This window comes from Molothrus aeneus, chromosome 13 (genome assembly GCF_037042795.1).
Source record: "Molothrus aeneus isolate 106 chromosome 13, BPBGC_Maene_1.0, whole genome shotgun sequence".
In the NCBI taxonomy this organism is placed as follows: domain Eukaryota; kingdom Metazoa; phylum Chordata; class Aves; order Passeriformes; family Icteridae; genus Molothrus; species Molothrus aeneus.
Genome location: NC_089658.1, coordinates 4,528,735 through 4,547,992, shown reverse-complemented (window position 1 = coordinate 4,547,992; position 19,258 = coordinate 4,528,735). Strand labels below are relative to the sequence as shown.

At 42.1% G+C, this 19,258-nt stretch overlaps 1 protein-coding gene across 1 annotated transcript in view; it reads left to right on the top strand.

The window, feature by feature from the left end:
* TMEM266 (transmembrane protein 266) overlaps nucleotides 1–19,258 on the top strand; it is an 84,738-nt gene that overhangs the window by 32,067 nt on the left and 33,413 nt on the right. Inside the window, exons 5-6 of the mRNA XM_066559150.1 lie at nucleotides 8,300–8,454; nucleotides 13,055–13,128. Of these exons, the coding sequence (XP_066415247.1) occupies nucleotides 8,300–8,454; nucleotides 13,055–13,128 (229 nt within the window). The remainder of the gene's footprint in view (nucleotides 1–8,299; nucleotides 8,455–13,054; nucleotides 13,129–19,258) is intronic.

The following is a 19,258-nucleotide window of genomic DNA, read 5'->3' as shown; positions in this document are numbered from 1 at the left end:
CTTAGACTTCTTTTGTGGTTTTGTCAGTCTGAATGGAAATAAGCAGGTGCCCTCCACACCTCCCAGCTGTAGAGCACATTCTCTGAATAAAGTTCAGAGCTTAAGTTTGGACATACCAATGCATTTTGGCTAAATGTGTTTCAGCTGCCTTGTGGGAATGGTGGCTTCTTCCTTTCAGAAGCATCCATGACAACTGATGCCCTGAGAAATTCAGGAGCAGAGCTGGGCTTCATAAGCCCAGCAGCAAAGTGAAATACTAACCCTGTGCCACCTCCTGGCTTGGTTGGGAATATTGTCTGGTTTTATGGATGTGGTGTCATTTCTTAACCATGGCCTTGTTCATTGTGAATGGCTCCAATCCCAGTGAGGAGGAGGTGGGGCAGGTCAGATCAGTTTGATCCAGCCACATCTGCCTTAGGTGCAAAGAGGGGGATGTGGGGAGGGCAGCACAAAAGGTGGCAGAAAATGGCAAAAATCCCTGTAGTTTCTGCCAGCATCCATCTTGGTAACTGGGGCTCTGTTACCCCAGTGCTGCTGTGCAGAGTGCAGGTGGAGATACTCTGGGTATTCACCAGTAAGTCTCCATTTCCTCTCTCAGAAGAGACTTCAGGCTAGGCATGAAGGAGAGGGCAGGAAGGAGTCTCCTGATTTAATGGTGATGCTCTGTGCACCCCAAGGAACACACAAGGTTTTCCTCAACCTTTTCTTCTTTAAGGCTACAAGGTGTTCAGGGTCCAAGCACAAATTTGACCTGGTTGCTCCCTGAGGGAGCTTTTTGTTTCATCTGAGGGAATATTTCTCTTAATAAAGCTGATATTAATAGGTGATCAGGAATAGGTGGGTCATGACCCTCATTGTGTGCCTGGAAACTCTCATTAGCATGGCATCACACTAGCTACCCCTCCAACAAGAAAAGAAAGAAATGAGAAGGAAAAGGAAAAAGAAAGTAAGTTATGGTCTGTCTTTAACTTGTTAGACAGACTGTGTCTAAGCTGCCATTCCTGTGGCTTTAATACTGGAATAAAGCCTTACTTTGTGCAGTTTGAGAGGTCTTTGCCTTTTCATATCAAATTCTCAGGGCAGTCAGTTCCTGTCTGTTGCTGTTGTTGAAGGCATTTTGTGGACATTTAGATGACAATGCTGATCCCTGTGCTAAGCAAGAAAGGAAGGACTGCAGGTTAGAGGCAAGTCATGCCTGTCCCTGATGTACACCTGTAGGTAGTGAAAGGGTAATCAGGCAAGAAAAACCTTTCTGCTCTACCTGAAACTCTCAAACAAAATACAAAGTGTGTTGTCCTGAATTTACTGGAGAGGCTGTGGTTGAATTGAACTCAGTTTGCATGAAAAGAATATGCCAGCATTTCTTTAAGGAGTCTAATCACCCAGAAAGGTGAGATGATTTTTAAATATTAAGATTGCTTTAAATGCCACTCTTAGGGTTTTTTTTTTTCCAATCAAGTATTCTGTTTTTCAAAAAATAGTTTCTCTCTTCTGCTTTTTTTGCATCAAGTCCAATAAAAGTGATGGATAATTGCAGAAAAATTGACAAAATGCAGAAAGTAATACATGGAGAAGGAAAAGCTCTCCTTCCTATATTTTATATAAGTTCCAGTTAATAGGTATCAATCACAATAAATGATAAAAAATTGACAGATAGTTGCACTACAGAGTGTATTTTATTGTGTGAATATGCAGATAGACAATCAGCCTCTCTCTTGATGAAGATCTGTGTTTATTGGAGTTGAGAAACAAGGGGGAGAGGATGTACGCCAACTTTTTAATTATTTGTTTTATTTGTTTTAAATTGCAGCTCTTGAGTTTTAATGTTAAACATTTGAAACATGAAAGTGTTTTCAAATCCTGTGTTTTACATCAAAACTGTAAAGTTTGTGAGTTCACAGTTAATGCAACTCATTTGACATTAGCTGTAAATAGGCTGTTGTAATTTAATAATTTATGATCATCTGTTCATAGCCTTAGATTTGTATGGTCACAGCTAGAAAGTGCATTAAACAGTGGGAATATCAAAGAAAACCATAAGGGGAGAGAGAGAAAGGAAGGGAAACCAAAACTGAACAGGAGTTTACAGAGATGCAGGAGTTAACACAGAGAAGAGTGGGGAGCTCCCATTTTGAACTGGTTACAAGATTCTGCTGGTAAATGTATTCACCCATCCTGGGGGGAAAAAAGTCTGTTCCTTCAGTCTGTCTTCTGTAATTGTACCAAGTAGGTGCTGTTATTTTGCTTTTCAGATTAATCTTTCAGATGTTACTTTGATTTTTTTGAGGTATTTTACTTGTGCTTTCTACAAAACTTAAAGATGCTTTATCTAAAAGATCAAGTTATCACATTTCTCTTGTTTTCCACTTTTCTTGTCTTTATCTGGTGGTGTAATTAAAAACAGTCCATTTTCTGAAAAGTTTTCTGCACCTCTGCAGATCTTGGATCTGGAATAATTGTGAATAATGAGGTCCAAGCCCAAGATAAATGCAAGGGTTTTGGAGGGCACAACTATTTCATGTAGCAAGTAAGCTCCTACTTACAAAAGCGAGTTGTAATTTAGTTTTAGCTGCCAGTCATAGTCTGAATCCAGAAAGATAGTGCAAAATCCTACCATGAGGATGCAGTGAATGAGACTGTAGTGCTGATCTGTTCTTTGTGCAGCACTTTATCACTGCTGCTCTCGGTGCTGTGGTCCAAAACAGACCTGCACTGCAGCAGAAAAGGAGCAGTCAGCTCAACAGAACCTCTGAGGTGCCCAGCTCTTCAGTAGAGAAAACATGAAATTTTGGGCTATGTTAGAGGTGTTCAGTGATTTAGAAATTTCTGTTTCTGTACAGCCTTTCAAGTGTTTCTCTTGGTAAATTTTGTTTTCCAGAGTAGCTCATTACTGTGTTTATCCCAGTGCCTCAGTGCTTTGAGTGTGTCCCTCCATGTCTTTTATCAATTGGTAGAGAGAGCAGTACTGTAAGTAAGACAAAGAATTAATTTTCTAGCTCAGTGATTTTAGGAGTTTTTTGGTTTGGAGATTTTTCTGTATTTTTCCAACAGAACTTGCTTTTCCCAGACAGTTTTTGAGGATAGAAATGTAGCATTTGTAGCCCACAAATCATTGTTTTCAAAGCTCTTTATTGGAGACTGGAAATGACGTGAGTCTAATTTGTCTGGCTTGACAGTGGAATTAATTGTCTAAATTGGGGAAGATATGACTTAGGGCAAATATTGAAATATGGATAAGCCATAGGACAAAGAGGAAATGTGGAAAAGAGGACTATTTGTCTGGAAGGCAGGTCTGTAAAATAAAACCAGCTAAATGCTGAGCAGCAGTGTAAAAGCAAATCAGATCTTAGGATTGCTTAGGAAAAGAGCAGAGAATAAGAGGCTGTTGTTGTGCCTCTCTATATATCCAAGCTTTTTGCATGTCTTGAACATGAGTGCAGTTCTGATCTGTCAGAAAGAATATGGTAGCTATAAAAGAACTGGAAAAGAATCAAAGAAAAGCAGTGATCAAAGATGTGATACATCTTCCATTGGAGATTAATGTAAACTAGGACTCTGCAGGCTTGGTAAGAGAAGGCTGATTGAGATTTGATTGATAATACAAAGTCTGTGACACATAGAGGTTAAAATAGGTTTGACACCCACACCCCCCCCTCCCAGTACAGTCTCTAAGGTACATTAATAGATTAAAGCCCAGTTCCAAAGAAACAAGAAGAGTTTGCTCTTGGCACAGAGGGCAGTAGATGCCTGAAGCTACTTTCTGAAGGATGTGTGGCTGAGAGCAGCTTATCCCCACAAGGGGAGATTGAACAAGTTTGTGGAAGAGAAAGTCACTGAAGTTCACTAAATACAGCCTGAGAAAACACATCTGTCTCAGGAAGTGACGAAATGGAAAAGAGTTGGATTCTGTGAGAATGTTAAGGGGAAGGATTTATATGTTTGCTGTGTTCTGAGACATCTGCTCGTGACCACTGTTGGAGACAGGGTGCCAAGCCTTGGTTCAGTATATTCTAGTATGGCTGTTCCCATGTTTCTTAAAGGAAGTTTTTGAGGCTGATGTCTTATTTGATGTTATATTTATATATATGCACTAAAGATTTTAGCATAAAAAGGCAAAATCTAACAAGCAATTTTCTAGTGAGAGGAGTAAAAGGCCAGGTAATCGCTGGATGTCAGTGAGCAAATGGTGTGATACACACCTATAAAGAAAGCACAAATGATCCTAGAAAGCTTCAAGTACTTCAAATAGAGCTGGGAAGCATTCATGTAATTAATTAATTAAGCCTATTGTAAAATATTATCTCCTGCTCCAGTTGTCTGTATTCACATGCAGAAGAGGCTGCTAGGATAGTCACAGAGGCTGAGTGTTCCACAAAAAGCATGGGCTTTAATTGAATTACACACGTGGCTGCCATTACTGTGTGCAGTGCCTCGTGGACAGGCTGCCAGCTGGGGAAAAGACCTCCTCAAGCAAAGAATAAAATTGGCACAAGAATGAGTGTGTATCAACTGGCCTTGGGTGAGCTTGGGGAGAAAAATGGGCAAATCTCTCTTGCCATTTGAGCAGCAGAGTTTTGCAGGAGTCTTCCAAGAAGTCTTCCATGGGGTTTGAAATAGTACAAGTTTTAGGGGTAAAAAGATGAGAGTGTTGTCAATATTTAAAGTTCTGTAGTTAAAGCAGGCTGGTAGAAGTCCATAAGAGAGGTGCAGAGCTGTGTGTGTTCCTTGGAGTTCCTGCTCCAGGGCCCAGCTGCTCCCTGCTCCGAGGCTCTGCTGTCTGTGTTGGCTCAGCCACATTTTGGTTTGTTATTTAGCCTGTGTTCCTGCCACTTCCTGACCATGGCCTTTCTGCTCCTTCAGATAGCAATTTGGATCTCATCCATCCTTCTGTTTTCTGATCATAACCATCTTGTGAGGTGCAAACACTTGCTGTTTAGCCAAAAGAAAGAAAGCAAAAAAAAAAGACAGGGTAAGGTATAATGCAGACTTTGGGGTATTTGTTTACAATACCAGAAAATAGAAACAGTGACAGCTGTTAGCAGCTTGAAAATACTGTTTGTAGTGGTTCCTTACCAGACAAATATGTTCAACCTTTACCAGTTTTGCCTTATGTTCTGTATTTCCCAAGCTGTTTATTACTAAGGCTAGCAGGATGATGACAGATTGGGTTTGGATGAAGCCATGTGTGAAAGTATCTTTAAAAAAAACTACCCCTGGTAAAATTCCACTAAATATATTTTAATGTCTCAGAACAGAGCTTTACAGCTCAATGTCACCAACAATTAAAAATTTCCTGTGCTAGTATGTTTACTTACTTCATCCAGGCATTGCAGGAAAGGTAAATGGTATTTCTGCTGTAGAGACAAATTAGCTGAAATACCTGATTGACCTGTTTGAAATCATGCAGGAATGTTTTCCAAAGTCACACTTGTGTGTGAATTCAAGCAAACACAGTCAGGACACCAATAGAATGTGTGCTTATTCTCTGAACAGAATAGGGGACTTTTTTTGCTAGTTTGTGGATTTTTGGCAATTTTGGTTTTTTTGTTTGGTTTGGGGTTTTTTGTCTGAAGTGAGGGGAAAAAGGTCTTTTACTTATCTATGGTTAGTATGAAATCTCTTCATAAATTTATGAGCTGTGTAAGTTATATTTTGGTTTGTTGGGTTTTTTGAAAATTCTGTGTAGCTGCCTTTCTAATCTGAGCTTAAAATTTCAAGTGTAGCTTTGCAGTGTCACAGGTGAAATGGCCAGAATTTGGAAGGTAAGTTCAAACCCACACTAATTCTGGTAGGGGTTTGTTTTTCTCCAAACCCAGATTTCTCTGAATAGATGAGCCCTTGCCCATCAGAGGGGGGAGAGAGAGGCTCCCCTGCTAGAAGAGGTTGCAGAGGTGAGGTGTGTGTGTGTTAGGGGTCAGGGTGCTTGTTAATGTGCCAGCCTGCAGACAGGGCTGTGCAGGTGATAGCAAACTCACCTTGGTGTAGCAAGTTAGATACAGAACTGAAGGTGGTTCTCTAGTGCTTAAATGTCAAATCCTTTTGTGTCTTTGAAATCAATTTATATATTTTATGAGTATGGTAGAGGTGGAAATGAGCACATGAGCTGCACTTCACCTCTTAAGCTGATTACTTTATCAGTTGTAAACTGGTAGTTTCATTCAGAAGCTTTTTAGAATTGCTGTTAATAATATTGAGTATTAATGCTGAACAGACAAAATGATGCCATGTTATTTAGGATTCTATAAGTAACTAGCAGCTTGAGTAATAATTATCATGGTTATGTGTATTGTATGCTAAGTATTACAGTTGATTTATTCTTACTGGTGCATTTGGTATATTTCAAAATCTTGACTTTGCAGAGCTTTTAGAGATAGGTACTTGGGCCCTCTACTGATGATTCTGTGAATAGGAAAAGCTGCCCTGCAATATTAAAATACTGGCATAATGGGCCTTTTGGAAAAGGGAACATGAATGTAAGCAGAGACTAGAACTAAAGCCTGTTCTGTTTAAACAGAGCTATCCCCCTGATTGTTTTTAGAAATATCTAAAAAAACTTCAGCCCTAAGCCTAAAATCATAGTTGCATTAAAAACAAATGACCCTGTTTTGAGATATGTAAAATAAAACCCATTAAAAGATCAAGCAGGCAAAAAGGCCCCTATCCCAATGCCTTTTTTTTTTGCCTTATGTTTTTACACAGCCTATTTGAAATCTATTGCATTCTGTATTCAGGCTGGAGCCATAACCAAGTTTAACCTAAGGGCAAGGTGCTGATAGTAACACTTGTCAAATCTTCTCTCAAGCTTTGAGAGTCAATTGAGGAGGTCTTTTGCAGTCAGGCAATCAGGCAATCTGACTATAAGTGTTGTTGATGTGCTTAATTCTGAGAAGCTGCTTGAAAGTGTCAAGTCTCTGAGCACTGCTTGGCATCGCTTTCTCCCTCATTTGTGAGTATGTCAGAGAACATTTTGTGATGTTTTTCCAAGTGTTTGATTATAGTGTGAGTTACTGAGTCTAGAGCTGTTTATTAGGAATTGATCAGTATCACCATATCTTCTTGTAAACCTCTGATTTCTGTGTTGTGATATTTTAGTCAGACAGTGGGGTTACTGCACCACACTTGCAGCTTTTTAAACCCTGGCTAATAAATCATGTCAGCTTTTCATTACCTAATGTGTATTTATTGTGCTTTGAAAATCTGAAGTGTCAGGAACTTTGTGAGGTGAGCCAGTACAGGAACCTTGCAGAACAGTGTGATGAGAGGTGATGTGATACTGAGGTGGGAGGAGTTAGGAGATGAACAGAACCGGGATGGACTTTATGCATCTGAAGTCCATGCTACTGTTATTCCTATTACCAGTACTCCTAAAAAAAAATTTAGCAGCCCTCTTGTAAATGTGTATCTGCATTAGCACAACAGTAGTGCAGCGTTTACTGCTTCACCAACTTCCCTCCTGAGTTCTGCTCCTCAGAGCTCAGCTTCCTCACAGCTTCCTGCATCCTGCCTAAACCTTATTTTTCCACCGAAAAAGGGTCACCTCATCCAAACCAGGCTTGGGAGTGGTCCCTGGTGCATGCTGTCCCCCAAACTTTGACAAGGTAATTCTTGGCCTGATCCACAAACAGGCTGATGAGAGCTGGACAAATAACCAAGTGAGAGAGCCTGGCCAGAGGCCGGACACTGCCAGGCTGTTGTGTGCCTTTGCTGCTGTCAGGTGTAGCTGTGCAGTCACTGAGCTGCTGCTTTGGTGTTTCCCAGATTCCTGTTGTTCTTTTCCTTGATGTCATGGACTGATTGTTGCATCCCAGATTTGGCAGCCCTTATCAGATCTGTCTCACAGTAGAGCAGGGATAAAGGTGCATGGCCAGAAAATTCAGTAGCAGAGAAGTTATTTTAAAAAACTCTTTAGCTTCTAAACAGCAGAGTCCTGCTGTGCCTTGGTACTCACTGGTAAATGAATGCAGCATGTGTGTCAAAATAAGAGCACATGAGAACTAGTGAGACAGGAGGAAAGCAGAAATGTGTGTATGGTAATTAGGGCTGCATGACTCAGTACACTGAAGGCACTTGGACACCAATGCAGTCCAGAGCTGAGGAGGTCCCAGGCTGAAGGTTTTTCTTACATTTCTCTCAGTAAAAGAATCCAGTGAAAGTGAACTTTGCAGTCTTTGTGCATTATTGCTGAGTGTATCCATAACAGCAGAACTTAAAATTTTGAGTTCACTGCTCTTTAGCTCTTTTCCTTTTTCACTTCTTCTTCTTTTCTTTTCTTGTTTTTCCCTTAATTTTATTTCCTTAGATCTAACTGGCTAAAACCGTGCTGTGGGAGACGAGCAGCTGTGTGGCAGGTATTTTTGCTCAGTGCAAGTCTCAACAGTTTCCTGGTAGCCTGTGTAGTATTGGTGGTGATTCTTCTGACTCTGGAGCTCCTAATAGATATAAAGCTTCTCCAGTGTGAGTAGGAGGATTTTTTTAATTTTGATTTTTTTAATTTTTGGTTGGTTTTTTTTTAATTTTGATGAAATAAAGGCTTAACTTGCTGGGAGGTTTTTGAAGGGGGAGGACGTTGGGAATGTTTTTTCCCTACCATTTAAATGATTGCTAGGCTAGGTAAGAAATGTGTTTTTGTGGAATCCTGGTATAGTGAAGTCAGTCTCTTCTTTATTATTCTGACCAAAGCTGGGTCAAATAACAATTTCAGTACAGGACAAATTTTCAAAGATTACAAGCAGAGTGTACATGCAGAGATTTACATGTATTGTCAGTAGTACTTGCAAAGTTCTGTCCTTTACAGACATGTTATACATGCACAGGAGAAAAATCTGTGCATCATTAATCTCTGATACCCATCACATGTGGAGAGACAAAAGTGATGCACATACAAAAATAAATAGGGTACTTGATGTTAACCTCTTATTAATTACTTCTGCTCGAAATTTCAGCCTTCTAGCTTGTAATGCACTGAAATGAGACAGATTTTCATTCTACTTTGCTAACACACTGTGAATCAAATCATGGCTTAAATGGAGTTTTGCTTTATCTGAATTCACTCTACACGGGTTCCACAATGGAAATTTTAATGCTGCTGTTTTGCTTCTTAATTCATCTTTTTTCCCCCTACTCTTCTTTTCCTCCATTGCACCCTTTTTTTTTCTTTTTTTTCTCTTTTTCATTTATGATATGAAGTTGACATGACCACAGACACCACCAACACTTTCCTCTAAGCTAAATGTTGAGGAGCAGCCTCTAGTATCTTCATGCAATCTCAGATGTGTTGAAATGGCAGCTGGGGTTCAGACAATCCCATAAATGCAAGAGTACTTAGCACAAAAGAGTGCCTGGTGTCTCCTGTGGCAGCTTTAAAATGAGCAAACCAAATTTTTATTCTGTTGAAGTCCTTTTACTGTTGGAATTTGTTCAACTGATGATAGCGGCATAAAGATTCAGGTGTTGCAGTTGTATTGAGATGACTTCAAGGGACTTCATTGGTAATTGCAGCCATTTCTTAAACTCTGTGAGATGGATGTGAATGACTGTGTGTCATTCCATGCTGTTGCTCCCCATTTCCACCCATCTGTCCATACTGCACACACTGTTTGGGGCATGGCCACTCCCTTACAGCTGTTACTTTCTCTGTTCTCTGGTCACTCACCATTTTTGGATGAGGAAGCCCAGGATTTGGACAAGTCTGCCACTTTGAAAAAAGTCAGGAATGTGAATTATGGGTATAAAGCCTTAAGGAAGAAGCTTTCAACAGTACTTACTGAGGTGTCACATCTTTCTGTTTATGTAGAGAATTTTCACTTCCTGTAAAGACAAAGGGTTTTTAAAAGACTATTGATTTCTCTGAGTTTTAACAGTTTTGGTTACTCTCCTCTGGAAGCAATCATTTTCTCACCATTTATTTTCTGAAGACCCTTCTAAGGAAGGCTTTACTTTAGGAATCATTGCTCCCCTGTGTGTCCGGTGCATATGACCCTGCTGAAGGCTCTGCAGCTTACACCTTGTGCATGACCTGCAGGTGTTTGGTTGAGCCAGGTGACTTCATGGTTCAGAGGTGGCCCCTGGCACCAGGAAGGATTTTCTCAGGTCCATTCCACTTGTGTTACTCCTTTACATTTTAGCTAATGAATCCTGCCATGAGGCTTTTTGCCTTCCCAAGTTTGAATACCTTCTATGTTGTTTTAAATCAGATAAAGGCTGTCTCAGTGAGGCTGATCTAAGTATTCTGGTTGTGCCTTGTAAGGGATGTGTGTCGTTTACACTGAGGTTTTGAAAAGCTATTAGCCCATAACTATTTTTCTCAAAAATGTAATTACAGTTTCAAAGGGTTCCTTATTCTTTATAAAACCATGCAGTGCATTAGGATACCTTACAGCACATCACTGCCAGTTCTGTCCTTAATAACAACTGCTAATCCATGCTATAGACGGTAATTACTTAGGAAGCCTCCCTTTATTAGAAGAAATCCAAACCTACCAACTGGAAAAAAAAACACAGCAAAAGAAACCTGGTGTTTTCTTTGGCTGTGGCATTTTTAGAGTATAGCTTTTCTATTCTCTATACATTTTTAGAGTATAGCTTTTCTATCCTCTATACATTTTTAGAGTATAGCTTTTCTATTCTCTGTACATTTTTAGAGTATAGCTTTTCTATTCTCTGTACATTTTTAGAGTATAGCTTTTCTCTCCTGCTTTCTGTGCAGTCTTTGGTTGCATGATCACTTCTCCCATGCACAAAGCTGGTGGTTTCATAGGTCGACACCACATTTACAAATTGTAGGACACACACGTGAAAACATCAGAGACCTTTTAGGGTATTTTAGCACAAAGTGTATTCATACTGGAATTAGAAACCCCGGAAAGCAAGGGACATATAACACGTGTTTTGTTTTAGGTCTGTGTTCTGTAATCAGGATTTCTAGGTCTGTCTTCAAAGCTGCTCACTTGCAATAACAAAATAACATCACATTACCTTGTGATGTTCTGTGAAAGCAGAAATAGATGAGTATTAATTCACTTGCACCTCATTTTAAAAATTAAAAAAAAAAAATCTTATGGCAGGTTCCAGTGCCTCAGGAATACAGACCATGCTATCCATTCCTCATCTTCAGCAGTTTTGGGGAAAAGGAGTTGGGGAAATGATGGTGGTACCACCCTTGTTTTGCAGTCGATGCATGGGTAGAAGGCAGCAGCCCTTCCTAAGCAGTGTGGGGCTGAGGGGCTGTGCCCTGGCCGTGCCTGGCAGAGCTCTGGCTGTACCCAGCTGTGCCCAGCTGTGTCCCGGCAGAGCCCTGGCTGTGCCCAGCTGTGTCCCGGCAGAGCCCTGGCTGTGCCCAGCTGTGTCCCGGCAGAGCCCTGGCTGTACCCAGCTGTGCCCAGCTGTGTCCCGGCAGAGCCCTGGCTGTGCCCAGCTGTGTCCCGGCAGAGCCCTGGCTGTGCCCAGCTGTGTCCCGGCAGAGCCCTGGCTGTGCCCAGCTGTGTCCCGGCAGAGCCCTGGCTGTGCCCAGCTGTGTCCCGGCAGAGCTGTGGCTGTACCCAGCTGTGCCCAGCTGTGCCCCGGCAGAGCCCTGGCTGTACCCAGCTGTGCCCAGCTGTGCCCAGCAGAGCCCTGGCTGTACCCAGCTGTGCCCAGCTGTGTCCCGGCAGAGCCCTGGCTGTACCCAGCTGTGCCCAGCTGTGTCCCGGCAGAGCCCTGGCTGTGCCCAGCTGTGTCCCGACAGAGCCGTGCAAAGGAAACGCCTCCGGGCCGCAGCAGAGCCTCAGCCCCGCGGGGTCAGGGCTTGCCCGAAGCAGCAGCATCACACACACCCTGCAATGTGCATCTGCCAGGAAATCGGGAACAGCATCCCCTGAGAGCAGGTGCTGCTGCTCCGAGCTCCTGCAGTGCTCGCTCGGGGTTTGGCAGGAGGAGTGTTCCCCCCAGATTCCTGGTTGCTGAATGTTTGTGTCGCCAGGGGGCAGCTGGAGCCTTGTCTGTCAGTCGAGCCCTGTTGGAAAAACTGCATCTCAAGGGTTTCCCGTTCTTCAGGCTGCCCGATAGAGAAGTGCCTTAGGAAACTTTATTCTGTTGTATTGTATTCTGCCCATTTGTTTCACCTTTAAGTAGTTCCTCTGCTGCCACGCAGCAAATGCTCTCATCAAGCCCCAAAAGAGCTTCAGCAGTGGGGGGGTTCCAGTGGCAGGGCATACTCAGTTTTATTTGTATCCTGATTTCTTCCTACATCCTTTTCCTCTCCTTCCCATATTAATCGATTCTGATTTTAAAATAAAATTCTGCATTTATTATGTGCCCAGTATGTTCTTGGGAAATCATTAAGTCTGCTGCAGCCCTGCACCTCTGTGCACACAGCCACTGCTTGCCTTACACAGTCATCCCCTGACACTGCAAGCCTGCACAGACTGCTCTGCTGTGGAGATGCTAGACTCACAAATACCCTGCAGGAAGGGAGAGAGTGTTTGCTCTCCATTCCCTTAGCCCAAACTTGGGAGCATGTGGGAGTAGGAATCACCAGCAGCTCAGTTAGTGGACCCTGTCAACCTTCTGCATTTTTCTGTCAGCATGAAATGTCTTTTGAAGCCCATTTTGAGGATTAGTTTTTAAGCACCTGTTCCTGATAAATACTGATCATCTGAGATGAATTGTCAAAGACTGAACACAAGGAATAATGTGGGGATAGCAGAGCATTTTGTTTCCTTACTGAGTCCTAGATCTGGATTTTTAGGTACACAGGAATTAGTCACACATCTCGTACTGGGGTGAGAACATGAAGCAGTGGCAGAGCATCAAAGACCTGAACTGTGTCTGCCATTGCTAACCAGCAGCAGGATCTGTTAAAGCTCCAGTGAAGAGCTGCTAACATGGTGAATGAAGGTGAGCAGCTGGCAGGGCTGGAGTTCCATGTCCATTGCATCCCATCCTCTTTCTGGTACTTCATTGCAAAATCTGACAAAGCAAGCTTTACCATATGTAACTTGTGGCCGTACTAATTATGCTAAACTTAAGTTGCACTCTGCTACTGTAATGACCCTTCCTTGTATTATGTTAATTGCAGTTTCAAGTGCTTCCCAGTTTGCAGGAGTAATTCACTGGATCAGCCTAGTCATCCTCTCTGTTTTCTTTTCAGAGGTATGTATAACCAAAGTCTTTCACCACATTATGTTGTCACTGGAATTTGCAAGAGTTTTACAGGAGTTTGACTGCAAATAATGTAGCACAGTGTATTTTGAGGAAAAAAACCAATAAAAGTGTACTGTTGCTGCCTCTACTTAGCAAACTAAAAGGTGTTATTTAAATTAGCACTGTATGTCAGGTAAGGCAACGTGGAAGGGAAGATACTGCCTTAAAAATTATAATTGGTAAGGTGCAGAAAGAAATAATTACCCCTGAATCTACAGGCACACTGGACAGGATAGTTTGATCCATTTGTTACCAGTGTCACTGGGTATAAAGTATAGGATTTGATGAAGATGAAGATGTGTTCTTCAAGAATAAAGATCCATGGGAGTTTTGTACAAAAAGATCTGTTTTGAGAATGGAGTTATCTCCTCTCACAATTTATTAAGGTAGTTTAGATATTCTAGGTTGCTGCATGTAGACCTAGCCAGAGAATGAAACAAATGGTGAATTTCTTTGCCAAAATGTTTATGAATGTATGCACTGGAAAAGGTTCTAGTCATGATGTAACAAATGACCAAACTGGGATAATCTGCCTTTGAGCTTTCAGCTTTGTTCCAGAAAAAAATCATTGGTATTGAGACATTTGGACTGCTCCTGAAATATTCCAGAATGCTTTTATTGCTATTTTTCAGGTTTTAATATGTTACTTGTCACAATAACATGTTTTATGTTTATTAATTGGAATACAACTTGGACTTAAAATATTTTAAAATATATTTTCAGGTTCCACAGGAGAAAATATAATCCAGAGAGGTTTGTTAATGATTTTGTTCTGTAGAAAGTTTAGATAGTTACTAGGTGAAGGTTACAAAAAAAACAATAATCAAAAAACAAAGCTATGATATCTGCAAATTATTTACTGGACCACTTGTATTGAATTCATACTCATCACATATGATTGGTAATTTCCATGGTGCTCCTAATGAAAAACATTTACATGTAGCATTTTGTATTTCTTAGCAGGGTTTTTTAGCTGGTGCTGTCAGTGGGTGCTCTCTGAGGGGGCTTTGTGATGCAGGCAGGGATCTCACTCTGCATCCCAGCCTTCTGCTGCACGTACACAGAGAGGTCCCATTACTGGCCCCATCCTTTGAAAGTGGTGCTGGGCTGGAGGTTACCTGTAAAATGACTAAAAATAATCTCTAAACAATTAAAAGAATTTGTAGTCTTTCCTTTGGGAATGAGGATAATTCACAAAGGCTCAGATTTGCTCGATGGTGTCCATTCCCTTCAAAGAAATACTTTCCTCTCCCCTCCAGAATCTTTCCTCAGTGGGGATTAGCACCCTGGAGCTCCCTGTGATCCTGAGCTTCCCAGCAGGATCAGCTTGTAGCTGCTGCTGGCAGCATGGCAGCACAGCCACGTTCCCCCCTTGGCTTTCTGCAGCTGCTCTCACCAGAAGCCTCTCCTGTGCTCCATCCCTGCTGCTGCAGTCTGCAGCTCTGGCTTCATTCCCTGCCCCACCACACTCTGCTCACACCTGGGGCAGTGTCTTCTCCTGTGGCCCTCCCTGAGTGCTCAGCTGCTCCTGGGCTGGTTGTGGCACTGCAGACACTCCCTGAGGCCAGGGCTCATCTGGCTCAAGGAAGGAATTGGTTGTTTCAGTTCTACTGGGACAGGGTACCCTCCAAAGTGGTTGAACTTGTTCAGAAGTATTTTTCAGGAAAAGAGTAACAGAAGTGTTTCACAGAGCCCAAACAGTTTCCCTGACTCACCATGCTCATTTTGGATCTGCATTGGCTTTTCTGTCTTTACCAGATATTTGGAACTACTTTGTCTACGTGCTGTTCTCATTTATTATAAACTTATCACTCACTTCATTATCTACTTCTGTCTTCCAAAGTAGCTTCCTTCAGCTATTTGATTATGGTTTGAATTTAGATCAAAGAACAATGAGGCCACAAGACAGCCATGTGAGGTGCACAGGCCAGGGTAGATTTTTGGATAGGGGTTCATTTGGCAGCTCAGAGATAGAGATGGCTCCACAGAGCAGCTGGATGGGCTTCAGAGACCACCAGTGTGGGAAAGAGTTCAAGTGTACCTTTCCTGCTGGGTTTGCTGGGGTTGGTCTTATGCCAGGTTGAGTTCATACTGAATTGTGTCTTAAGAGAGCAAAAACAGAGGGTAAAATTTTCTGTCATCCAAATAATTTTTTTCCAAGAGGTTACAAAATACTGCAAAAATTGCAAATGGCTTTTCCCCCTGAGATTTTAATTTTATTTTCTCCTTTGGTCCCTTCAGGTTGTTTTTTTTTTTCCCCTCTGATTCCCATACCATGAGTCAGCTGTTTTTGGGATCATTTGTTGAGATGATCATATGTTACAGTGAGTGATTGTTCATGCCAGGATGATATTCCAGAGATCACCAGGTTTAATTAGTTTACCTGGCTATAACAGGCAACTGCTGGGGATTGAGGAGCCCTTCAGTCCTTGCTTTTCAACTCAAAGCAAGGATTCAAGGTTTCCATAGCAAGTACCCTGTTATGAGTTTGAATGTTTAGTGTTTATTCTGTAATTTGGTTCCTTTTAGTTGTAAATATGGGTATGCAATTCTTCAGGAGGACCTCAACTTAACAAACAAAGTTGTCAAATACTTGTTAAGACCCATAAAACTTTCAGCACAAAATCTGAATGTTTTAGAAGAATACAACTGATTAAAGGTGGTGCTCTCAAAGCATTACAAGTAATTGCAGTGCAGTTGAAGTTAAACAGCCACTGGCTTTCTGCTTGGTTAAAATGAGGGGGCTGAACATGCCAGCAGCTGGCAAATGCCACCAGAACAGCTGCCAGCAGAGCTGAGTAGCTGCTCTCACAGCATCTTCCTGCTTTCCCTAGGCTTGTCTTACAGCCACAAGCCTTAAAGGTACTTTGTTCATTTTATACTGTCACTGTCTGTGACTTTCCAGCATTAAAATCATATTCAAGTGAAGTGCACATCAGCTTTGCTTTTTTCCAAGTATTTGAACAGGATTTCCTACTGGTTTGTCTCTGTTTACATACATCACTGTGATTTGTCTGTGCACCATATGTTACCCAGACATTAAGACAGAAGAGGAGAAGGAGGCACTGGGGGGAAATCCCAGTATCAGCAGCAGGGCAAGGCTGGGGTTGTACCCTCTCCAGAGGGCAAACTCAGCCTTGGTATTGTTGGTTGAGAAAAGGAGATGGGGAATGTCTCAGAGTTTTGGTAAGTGGACTAAAGTCTGCTCTGGGCAGTTCTATCCCATTGCCACAATTGCCTGGTTCTGTGGCTGTTGTTCAGCTCTGCTTTCCCACTGGGACTGATGAGACTATGCAAGAAGGGAGTTCCTGGTATCAGCTGTGTGCCCTGCCCTGTGTGCCCTGCCCTGTGTGCCACAGCCAGCCCAGCTCTCAGGCATTCTGCTGAAGGGAAGCACCTGAGGGTTCCCTGGGAGGAACCAAGTTTGTGTTCTCAGTCAGGCAAGCACCCAGTTGCAGCTTTCTTCTGGCAACTGTGGCCAAGAAGTGAACTCTCAGATTTAGTGGGGTGGGTCTGGGCTCCCAGCTGATAAACAATCTGTTTCATTGCTGTGGCTCACAGTAGGAAAAACTCCAAGGCTTTCCTCATCCTGTATATTTAAAGGAAGTGTTCCTAGTTACCTGCCATTTTTCTGTTTGTTAATAGCAGCCCTTGAAAGGAATAAAACCTCCAAAGGGAGACTCTGCTGTTAAGGTTCTGTTAAAAAAGAAAAACATCCTAAATGACAAAACTAAATAAAAACATCTTTCCCTTAAGAAACACATAATTTACATTAGAGAAACTTGGCTGTGTTACTTTTGTTATATTATTTGTGAGCTTCAAAGAGCTGAGTGGGAAGATAATAATCTACCATTAATTTTCTGTAAGCTGTGGTTTCTCTTCTGTGGGTTTACTTTTATTCCATGTACATACAACTTTTCTTATGGTGCATAAATTCACTTCATTGCTGTAAGTTTTGTTTTCTAAATGGAGTGAGTAGTGGGGTCTAGGAACATGGATACAGATTTTATATATTAATACGATTTATAAAGGTAAATTTAGGCTTCTTTCTTTGCTAGTGTGTATGAAATAAATTTTAATATACTGGGAAATTTCTTTACTAAGTAATTTTCTGACCTCACAAAGAAGTAGTTACCATGGAAACTGGTCCCATAAAGTTCTGGGAATCTTGCTGGACATGTGCTTGAATGCCAGTCTGCCCATTTCATTTCCAGTAATATACCTGACTTACAGTGTGCTGTGTCAGTGCTTCACCTGTGCTTTCATCTCCTGACAGTGGCAGTGCAGCAGGTCCTACCCCGCTTGTTTCAGAGAGAACTGTTAGTGCTTGTGTGACCATGCCCAGAGGGAGCTTGTGATGCAGGGCTGCCTAAGCCCAGTTCCCTGGCCACTCTGCACCTGTGGTGGGGTCTCTGGGGGCCATTCCCATGCCTGAAAAGCCCTTTCAAATCTAGACAGAATTGTCAGTTGAAAATTCATTGCTTTTCCCTGTATGCCAAGAATTAAGATTGTGAGAGTATTGGGAGAACACAAGAAGAAATAGAAGTGCAGAGGTTGTGCAAAGGTGCATTTGGGTATGTGATGTACAGGTGAGAGAGAAGCCAGTGTGTTTGTGTCTGCTCATGGGAATTTGGCAGGGAATGCTTTCTGTGGCACCAGGAGCTGATGGAGCCCAGCAGTTCCAGCCAGGACGTGGGGTTGGGTTGTACTGGGCAATGGTGGCTGTAGTTTCAGAGCCTTGGTTGAAGAGGAGCTGTGTGAGGAGGGTGCCTGTGCCCTGGAAGCAGGAGGATGTGTTTGTTTACGTGTGCCAGCACGTTCCTCTGGGCTCTGCTGGCCTGGGCACAGCGTGTGCTGGCACAGCTCGTGCAGTAGCTCAGTACAGGCACACCAGGAGTTGGCAAAAGGGGCTTCTTCTGAGGACTGCATGAGCTAAAGCCTCTGGGAGTGACCCAGATGAGAGGGGTTATAAATTACAGATTGGGTACAAGGTGTTCTGGGAAAGCTTTCAATAATTATTTCATCTTATGAGATACATGCAAAAGGCAAAAGCTTAATTGACAGAGTTTCTGGAGCCCCTGTGACAGAGAATGGAAGGGAGGCAGGAAGGAAGGAAGGACAGACAGACGTCCCTTCCAGCCACCTCCATCCTGTCTCTCTCCTGCCCAAGCTGTGCCCCATCATGAAATGCAGAGGTGCTCTCCTCTCTCCTTTGCCTGGTGCTGCTGGGCCAAGGTCCCTCCTGTGCTGCCTCCTGCTGATTTCACCCTACAGAGGGATTGGACTCAGTGACTCATTGAGCAGTAAATTGAATATTAACTGTGCAAGCAGAAAAGTACTTAAAATTACTTAATGTACCATGCAGTCAGCTGACAAATGCAGATTGTGGGAATTCACACAGCTGGCTCAGCAAAGGACTTGGCCAAGTTTCCCTACAAAATTAGAGAGAGAACCTGCAGCATTTAAACCTCACTGCAGACAGTTACTGTCGTGCAAACAATTCTGTATAACCAGGAGACTTTGTCAGTTTTGAAATTGGATTTCTGTCTGAAAAATGATTTAAAATTTTGTCTGGGTTTACTTTAGCTTAAAGAAATTAACACAGCTGTTCAGTCATTTGCCTTTTATTAGTGCACATTAATAAATTAGCTTTAGCAGAAGAAAAATGTAGAAGAAAAAATATATGTGTTAAGGACTTTCTAATTAAAACTTTCTTTTTCAAGTACAAAAAAATCCAATCTGGCAGTACTTTCCTTTAACAGAAAGTGCTCCCATTGATACTTAATGTTTTTTTCAAATCTGTATTCAAAAGTGCAGAATGCCTGTGGTGTAATGCAAAACTGTTTTTGTGTATTTGTACATGCCTGCACATCAGTAGGAAACAGTGGTGCTACCCCAGTTTTTCTCATTTTCTTGTAGATTTTTGTACTTAAAAATGGTAGAATTGTGACTAACATTGGTTTTGTCTGTGATGAATGTTTTACAGTTGCAGTTCTCTTCTAATTCATGTGCATTTTTCAGTTTGGTCCTTGAACAGTAGCTAGGAAGTTTCCTGGATTATTAATTTCTGTCTCTGTGT